Genomic DNA, 9142 nt, shown 5'->3' with positions numbered 1-9142 from the left:
CCCACAGGAACAATGGGTCACTCATCCCCATTCCGTTGGGGGGGGGAGGCCTGCATACACTGCCCCTGCACCACTCCCTTGCCTTCACTTCCCTGGGGTCCAGTTGCACCATCATCTAAATGTAGTCATGAGGCTGCAGTCCCCTGTACCAACTGTGATTTCCCAGTAGGGCCAGCTGTATTCAGGCCTTTGGGACCTAAACCAGCCTTTCGCGAAACACAGCATCACTTCATCTCAACAGCAGGAACGCTGAACGATAAGAGAGGATTAAAGCAACACAGGTCCTCCCCGTATCCAGATGAAGGACTTGTCTAGGGAATGAGCAAATCAGGAACAGTTAGACAGCCTTTGATGAACTCCATGCATGAACACTCGTGCTGGAATTACGGAACGTGTTCCTGCTTAGTTTATCCCACACAGGGAGTTGATCAGGAATAGATATTGCACTTTAAATTCACACTTTACCTTAATCTAAGTCAGCTTTCAAGTGGAGACAAGCTCTGAGAGGCTTAACTTAACCAGACACCCCAACTTTAGATCTGGAGGTGGGGCAGTCTGTTTCCCTATAATCCTGTCTCTCTCTCATCTCCTGCCAGCTGAGGCAGATCTTACCCCTCTCCAAGTTCCTTTGTCTGTACCAGCCATCCCAGACCCAGTCAATCCAGGAAGGGTAGGGATAGACTTCCCAGCAGTTGTTCTTTGCATTGTCTTTTCACCATTAGTAAATGGGGGGAGGAGAGGGGGACTCTCTCCAGCTCAGTATTTACCTGTCGGGATGGGACATCAAGCACAGCCAGTGCTGGAGAATTCTCGAAAGATGTGGCCGCTCATATAACAGCAGCCACTGCCATGTTACTGCAGGCCCTTTGGCTGCCTCTTTGGAGATGCCAGGACATCAAGCTTGCTGCGTAGCTGCAGATCTATAAAATCCCAATTCCGCTAACTCTGCTCTACAGCAGTGAAATGTGGGTGCTGAGGAAGGCTGAAGAGCAGCAGAATGATTTTCATTGTTTCCATCGGCTGCTCCATAGCAGCAAGACAAGATCAACAATAAGGAAATTCATAGTCGAACCCAAGCAACTGCCTCTATCAGCACAGGTTTCACTTTCCTGGTGCAGACATGCTCTTAGGATGGAGGATGAGTAAATTACAAAACGTGTTTACTCAGGAGAGCTGCTACATTGACAGTGATCACATGGGTGCCAAAAGCTTTGTTGGCATGACAAGATTGCCAGTGATGGACATAAATGAAAGATCTTAAGGAGCAGATTGATCTGCGTAGCACGTGATCTGCGAGGAGGCCACATCCCTGGGGATTTGCCAAGGTGATGATGTGAGGACTCTATGAGGTGTTTGCTTCTCTTGGAATGAACCACCTTTGTAATCCCAGTGAGTAACATACAATTGAATGAGCAGAGGTACGTATAATATTCATAAAATAATACAGACATCTTCCCGGGGAGGCCACAACACCAGAGAAATCTCCCCTCCTATTCCTATCCCACAATTACTAGCCATGCTACACCCTAGCAATTTGGTGGCAGAGAATTTCATGGGGGATGATCAGAGCTCAGTTCACTCTGTGCCACTCTCCTCACCCCCCTCTGGCACCCTTCCTCCCTGTCTCTCTCCTTTTCATGATCTTTAATCTGACCCACCCCCCTCCTGCCTTTCCCTGTAACTGGATCTCAGCCTGGCAAGGGCACCAGAGAGCCAGCCACATGATACTGTGGGGCTGATGGCAAGAACAGCTGGTGTCCTTAGGAATCCACTGAGTAAGACAGTTCTGGGCAAAGCAGATCCTGCTGCTTGCGGGGGAGAGGGGTGTCTGCTCCTCCCTCTTCTCTTTAATCCTTCCCCTGGCGCATATGGGGCAAGTTTCCCGGGGAAGCTGGGGGATCTGCCCCCCTTTTAGGAGATTAGCAATCTGTCTAGAAGATATGCTGTAAATCAGCTTGTAAGAGAAGATCTAGGACCTGTGTTAGGAGGAGGGGGGGGAGGTCAAGCGAGATGGCCTATTCTGGCCTAAGAGTCTGTGATTCCCCCTACTCAGTACCTTGCTTCATGGGCCACAGGGAGACCAGAATTACCAGCATGCTTATACCACTCATGGCTCTGTGTTATGGCACTGACTGGCCCAGCCTCATTCTTCAGGGCTATACTTAGAGGCGTTTTCAGCAGATGCCACCATTACACACTCTTCAGTAAGCAAGCAGGTTTTGACTCTTAGGAAGACGTACTGGGTGGTTGGTTGTTTTGGGTTCTGCAATGTTCTGGTAGGCAGTGATCCTGGGGGTGAGGGAGCTGCCTGAGAGGTGGGAAAGTTTGCTGTCTGCCTTGGGCTTTCACTAGAGTCAGTTTCTGGAGGCAGAGTTGATCCTTGTGAACCAGGCACTGGGGTTGGGCTGAGCCACATGGAAGCACGGATTGTCCTGTGTGCTGTTTGACCACCTCTGTTTCAGGACTCGTGTATGTAAATAAAGTGAGTTACCTTAGACTCTATCCATATTTCACATCACTGATTTCTCTTCTGCTGGGAAGATGATCTGCAAGGTCTCAGAGGTCAGCTGCCCCTAGCAAAAGAGCTATGCTGGTGCCAGGACTAGGTCACTGATGTCAGAAGGGGCAGAGATACTGTACAAAACAGTGTAGTCCTTTAGAGGAGGATTTGTGGCTGGGACAGAGCAGGATATGTTAGGGTTGGAGCTAGCATGAGCACTGACTGGTAAGAGAGAGCATCCAGTGCTGAGCCTCCACCCTGCTCCCCACAGCACAGCGTGTATGTCCCCCACACACACATACACTGGGGCATTGGGGTCAGCACAGACTTCTGGGGACAGCGCCCCCTAGCGCCATGCTGGTTCAGCAGAAGGGGAAAAAATGAGATGCGATCCACCACCCCTAGCCAGATCTCAGTCTCCCCTGCCTCTCATCACACGGGGGTTAGGGAGGCTCTGTGTCCCACAGCTCCAAAGCCTTGGTCCTGTCATTAGAAGTGTCACCAAAAACCTGCTCATGAAACCTGCTCTGCACTGGGCTGGGCGCTGCAGGATGCTGCTGAAACAGGGATGCAAGACCATGCTGGGCTCTGGATGTGCAGCCTCCTCTCCCTATGGGCCACCTCTGCCCAGTGCTAGAGCCAATGCCCTTCTTGCCCCTTTGGGCCACTGCTCTGCAGGGGAAGGAGGTACGTTCAAGGTGTTGGGCATTCCCCAAAGCTGGGCATGGGGTGGCTCCCTGCTTCTGTCGCCATCCTGCTAGCATGTGAGGGGTGGTCTTAAAGCAGCAGGCTCCCCCACATCCTTCCCCAGCTGCGGGGCAGGACTCCAAATGACATGGTCTAGGTAGCCTGCCCTTAACACCCACCATACCTGGTGGCAGATGCAGGGGGATCCAGGCTCGGGGGGGGGGGGGGGGAGGAGGGGAGGAAGGAAGAGCCCCAGGGCAGCAGTGATGCAGGGAAGGATTAGGTGAGTTTGGCTTTCCTGCCCCCCCCCCCCACACACTTCCATCCTGCTTGCGGGGGCTCCCCAGAGTTGAACCAATGGTGTTGCAGGCCCCATGCCCAGGGGGATGCCTCTGGGAAGTGAAGAGCATCCTGGGGAACCTAGCAATGCCTGGGTATGGAGGTGAAGCTGGCATGACCTGGGGTTCTGCCAACGACTGGTGAAGGCCAATGGGATGTGGATGGTGCTGCTTGCTGGCCTCCTGGCTGGGGAGCAAACGGAAGTGTGAGGATTGGGTGCCACGCAGGCACTGGGGAGACGGGCATCAGAGCTGACAGCAGCCCCCCATGCAGAGATCTGTGCCAGGGCCCCTGCTTGGCAAGGTCTTGAGAGATGAGCCCAGTTCTCCACTGCAGAGTTTTGCACTGTCCTCTGACCCAGCCTGCATCAGAGCCAGATTACTGGGCTGGATGGGTCCACAGGTCTGATCTCGGGTTGTGGGGGGCAGATGTACAGGGCTGGCTGGGCCCATGGGTCTGATCTGGGGCAGTAATTTCTTCACTCCAAACTGGTCAGAACCCCAGCATTTTAGGCAGCTGAGTCTGAATCCCAGGGCCCTGGCTCAGGCCCCTCTAGGCAATAGCTGGGGAGGGGGCTGGATGGGCTGATGCTCTCTTAGTCCCACATGCTGTTTGTCCCTGAAGTGCCAGAATCTTGACCTCAGAAAAGGGCAAGTCTGGGGGCAGGGAAGGGGCCTGCGAGGGATCCCAAAGCACAAAGTGACTTGCTCATTGTTCAGAATGGAGCTGGGGCACCCCAGGCTGCCCTCCATTTTAGAGTGGGCTCCAAGAGGTTTGCTGAGCTGGGAGAGGAGGCCCAGGAGGTGGATGGGCACTATGGGCTCTGTCTATCTGCAGCAGCTGCTGGAAAAGGTAGGGCCACAGAGGCCAGGAAGGTGACCCCTTAGCAGAGCTGGCCTGGAGAAGCCATCATCATCTTCTCTGCTGCGGCTCCTCCAGTTGAGACCCAGGAGGGGGAGACTCTGGGGTGGAGGGAGCTGGGGCCCAGGTAGCCCCAGGGCAATGGTACTGTGGCTCCCATGGTGCAGGAGTTGCTGGGACGGACCCTGCAGACAGGAGGGGCACAGGGAGACAGCTGACGATGCCTCATTTCTCTGCCACTGGCTCCCTCCATGTCCTGCTCTTCCTTGGCTGCTGGATCTTCTTCCAACCCTGCTGCAGCTCAGGGTGCCAATAATGCCTCAGGGACCTGCATATTTGCACATGGCATTTTATTGGGGAGGGACTACTTTGTCCGTCTGCTGCCGGTTACAGAGGCGGCAGAAGGACACAGAGGTGGGGAGTGTCACGAGGAACTCCAGCCAATGCTGACAGGGGGATGGGCTTGCTAATGCCCCTGTCCTTGGGTACCCTGGCATGGGATGCCATGGCTACAAGCACCATGGTAATGTCACTTCCCATCTCCCACCCACCTCCCTCTGCCCTGGTTCAGGGCCTCTGCCCCTTTAAGACATCACAATTTCCAGATGCTCCTCCCCTCATTGATGATGTCATCATCCCCAATGACCTCACAATCTCTTGCTGTGACATCAATAACACCAGTCATGAGGAAGCAGCAGGAATCCATGGGCTCTTAAAGAGGATGAGAACCTGACCAAGCTTCCTTTAGACCTGAGTCTTGCTTCCTTCTACTTCTGCTAATTTGTTACTGTAAGGTCACGGGGGCTGCACACACTGGTTTGTTATTATGGAAGTCTCTCTGGGTGCCATGCGCTGGTTTGTTATTGGAGAGTCACTCACGAACACTAGGGCTATGCACGCTGATATGTTAATATTGTAGGGTCTCTCAAGGTGCTGCACGCTGGTTTGCTTCTATAGGATAATTTAAGGATGCTAGGATCTGTGCTTTCTGGTTTGATATTATTGTAGGGTCACTTAGGGATGCCAGGGCTGTGCATGCTGGTTTGTTGTTATTGAAGGGTCACTTGGGCTGCTGTGCACTGGTTTGTTATTGTAGGATCACTTGGGGACACTAAGACTATGTGCAATGGTTTGTTATTATTGTAGGGTCTCTCAGGGCATTGGTTTGCTTATTATAGGGTCACTTATGGATGCTAAGGGCTATGCACACTGGGTCGTTATTGTAGGGTCACTCCGAGGCACTGGGGCTCCACGCGCTGGTTTGTTATTGTAGGGTCACTGGGGCTCCGCACGCTGGTTTGTTATTGTAGGGTCACTCAGGGGCACTGGGGCTCCACACACTGGTTTGTTATTGGAGGGGCACTGGGGCTCCACGCGCTGGTTTGTTATTGGAGGGGCACTCAGAATCACTGGGGCTCCACGCGCTGGTTTGTTATTGGAGGGTCACTCAGAAGCACTGGGGCTCCGCACGCTGGTTTGTTATTGTAGGGTCACTGGGGCTCCACACACTGGTTTGTTATTGTAGGGGCACTCAGAAGCACTGGGGCTCCGCACGCTGGTTTGTTATTGTAGGGTCACTCAGGGGCACTGGGGCTCCACACACTGGTTTGTTATTGGAGGGGCACTGGGGCTCCACGCGCTGGTTTGTTATTGGAGGGGCACTCAGAAGCACTGGGGCTCCACGCGCTGGTTTGTTATTGGAGGGTCACTCAGAAGCACTGGGGCTCCGCACGCTGGTTTGTTATTGTAGGGTCACTCAGGGGCACTGGGGCTCCCCACACTGGTTTGTTATTGTAGGGTCACTGGGGCTCCACACACTGGTTTGTTATTGGAGGGTCACTCAGAAGCACTGGGGCTCCACACACTGGTTTGTTATTGGAGGGTCACTCAGAAGCACTGGGGCTCCACACACTGGTTTGTTATTGGAGGGTCACTCAGAAGCACTGGGGCTGTGCATCCACAGCCCTCAAAACTGCTGGAGGGTTGTGCCTGCTTTGTTAGTGTAAGTTTTTTGTCCTTCCCTGGGGCTAGGCATGCTAGTTAGTTAGCACAGGGCTGCTCTGGAGCCCTGTTTTTGCTTGTTAGCATGGCTAGGGTTCCCGCATCAGTGCAGGCTGTTCAAGCGCTGGGGCTGCAAGCTCAAGCGGGTCAGTTCAATGTCTCAGGTTCAGTGGGTTTGTAGGTTTCCTAGTGAGAAGTTTGTATAGGGCATGTGTTATCGCAGGGTCTGTGCTAGGACTTGGCCCACAATTGTTTGTTATTGTAGGGTTGCTGACAAGCATGGGAGGGACTGCATGCGGTGGTTTGTTGTTATCTGGTAGGTTGCTGACGAGCACATGAGCGGGTTGCATAGGGTGGTTTGCTATCAGTAGGGTTGAGCACCGGAGGGGTTGTGTACTGTGGTTTGTTATTGTAGGGTTGCTGAGGAGGTAGCATACAGTGATTTGCTAAGGTAGGGTGGCTGAGGAGCGGAGTGGTGGGGGGTAGGAACATGTGTACAGTGGTTTGTTAGTGGAGGGCCACTTGTAGCCTTAAGTCTCCACTCCTGGAGGCTCCAGCCCCTCAATCCTTCCCCTCCTCCCCACCATGGGTGAACAGATGCCAGAGCTGAGCTCGTGCCCAGGAGATTAGGGTCCGCGACCTACAGTCCTTCCCAGGGCTGGTGGACTTGGTAGCGGGAGCCAACTGGAGGATCTCAGTGGGGAAGAAGGGATTAGGGAAGAGTCTGCAGAGAGGGTGGGGGATCCCTCCAGGGACAGGACAGTTCAGCTGAGGGAGGAGAACTAGAGGATCAGGACAGGGCAGCTGGGGGGAGGGTGGGGGAGCTGGAGGAGCCCCAGAGGGAGCAGAACAGACGCCATACTGATGCAATCCCATGTCACGCACACATTGGTAAGAGCCACGCCTGCCTGAGACGACACTAGGGACCCCCAGCTCCCTCCTGGGGGGAAAGGGGCAGCTGCTGGGAAAAAACAACAACACTGGGATACAGAGGAGCCACGTAATGCATGCGCCAGTGCCCCAGCTGGTGGGAATACACCAGGGAGGATGAGGCCGGGGGCTCCTCCAGGACCGGATTTGAGCCCAGCAGGCCCTAGGGAGAATGGGGGGAACAGGACAGAAGCAGCAGGGTGGCCCCCTCCCCGGGGGCTCCCTGGGTGCTATTTGAAGTGAGAGAGGAAGTGGGTGACAGGATAGTGGGGTGAGTCGATGCCCAGCACCTGGCAGACACCCAGCACCTTGAGGCAAGCCTCGCGGCGGCTGGGGCTGGCACAGGCCACGTTGCAGTAGGGCTCTTCATATTCACGGGTGACCAGCTCATCCTCCAGCAGGTTGAGGCGGATGACGCCGCGCTCGTGCAGGGCCTGCAATGTCTCCACACTGGCTGTGGACTTGAGGGCCTTCAGGTGCTGTGACACCACGCACATGACGCCCACCAGGTGGGTGCGGGGCTGGGCATGGGTGGGCAGCAGCGGGGGCACCCCACAGGCAACCATGACAGAGGCGAGCATGATGTCCACCCCGTAGATCTCCTGGATCCAGTCGCGCAGGTAGAAGCCTCCCATGCGGGGGTTGATCTCAATGAGCTTGGGCCCAGCTGCCGTCAACTTGAGCTCCACGTTGAAAACGCCATTGGTCAGGCCGCAGCCCAAGCAGCACCGGTAGGCGGCGCGCACCAGCTGGGCCTCGCAGTCGGGCGCCAGGCAGGTGGGCATGCTGGCTGCTGTCTCGGTGAAGTGGGGCACACGGGTGGGCCCGTTGTCGGAGACGAAGGCGGCCAGCATGCGCCCATCATAAATCACAATATCCACGTCGTGCTCTGTGCCGGAGACATACTCCATCAGCAGCATGGCATTGCCCCAGCCCAGCCCGATGCCTGGGTGATCCGTATCCTCCCGCAAGTCCCGTGAGATCTTCTCAAAGTGCAGGTGGCACTGCTGCACATTCTCTACCAGCTTAACCCCCACGGCACCCGCCCCATACTCTAGCTTCATGACACCGGGGAAGGAGAGATGGCGGGCAGCCCGCTCCACGTCAGCGTGGCTCTCCAGGTGGCAGCAGGGAACGGCATAGAGCGCCTCTGAGGCCCAGCCAAGTGGGGCTTCCTTGCGCCGGCGCAGCAGGTGTTGGTGGGTGCGGCTCTTCTGCTTGGCCACCCGCATGGCTGCCACCGGGCTGCAGCGCAGGCCCAGCTGCTCACACACTAGGGCCGTCAGCACCATGCAGTCGTCCCAGTAGGAGAGGCAGCCGTCCAGGTGCAGGCCCCGCTCCCGCACCAGCCCCACCAGCCGCTGGGCATGCTCTTCATCCCGCCTGTGCTCCGTGGTGTCGTAGTGGATGAAGGTCTGCACCAGCTGCGAGGCAAAGTGGTTGGGGTCTGACTCCACCAGGTGAATCTGGAGCAGGGGGGGCACAGAGAAGGGGGGCGGGGGAGAGATGCAGAGAAGTGGGAGAGAGACCAAAAAGGGGTCACTAAGGACTGGGGCAGGCTCCATGCCCTCCCCGCCAGGCGCCGCAAAAATGGGACTGTCCTTGGGGACGGATCCACACCCCACGGTGGGATGCAAATAGGGCGTTCCACTCATATCCAGAACCCCGGCGTGGGAGAGATGGAATTGTCCACGTGCGTCCAGACCCCATGTGGGGCAGGAGATGGAGGAAAGGTCCAAGCATTTCTATGAAGGGAGATGGGATGGGTCCATGTGTGCCCATGCCCCCGAGGGGTGTGGGAAGGAGATGGAATAGTCTATGTGC

General features: G+C 55.8%; 1 protein-coding gene across 1 annotated transcript in view; it reads right to left on the bottom strand.

The window, feature by feature from the left end:
* Window positions 1–3395: 3395 nt before the first annotated feature.
* The window catches only part of CARNS1 (carnosine synthase 1), a 29534-nt gene continuing 23787 nt past the window's right edge, over window positions 3396–9142 (bottom strand). The window contains exon 10 of the mRNA XM_073346853.1: window positions 3396–8784. Coding sequence (XP_073202954.1) covers window positions 7549–8784 — 1236 coding nt within the window. The 3' untranslated portion in view covers window positions 3396–7548. The remainder of the gene's footprint in view (window positions 8785–9142) is intronic.

Source organism: Lepidochelys kempii, chromosome 6, assembly GCF_965140265.1.
Source record: "Lepidochelys kempii isolate rLepKem1 chromosome 6, rLepKem1.hap2, whole genome shotgun sequence".
NCBI lineage: Eukaryota > Metazoa > Chordata > Testudines > Cheloniidae > Lepidochelys > Lepidochelys kempii.
The sequence above is the reverse complement of the archived record's forward strand: the minus strand, read 5'-3'. Positions and strand labels throughout refer to the sequence as shown.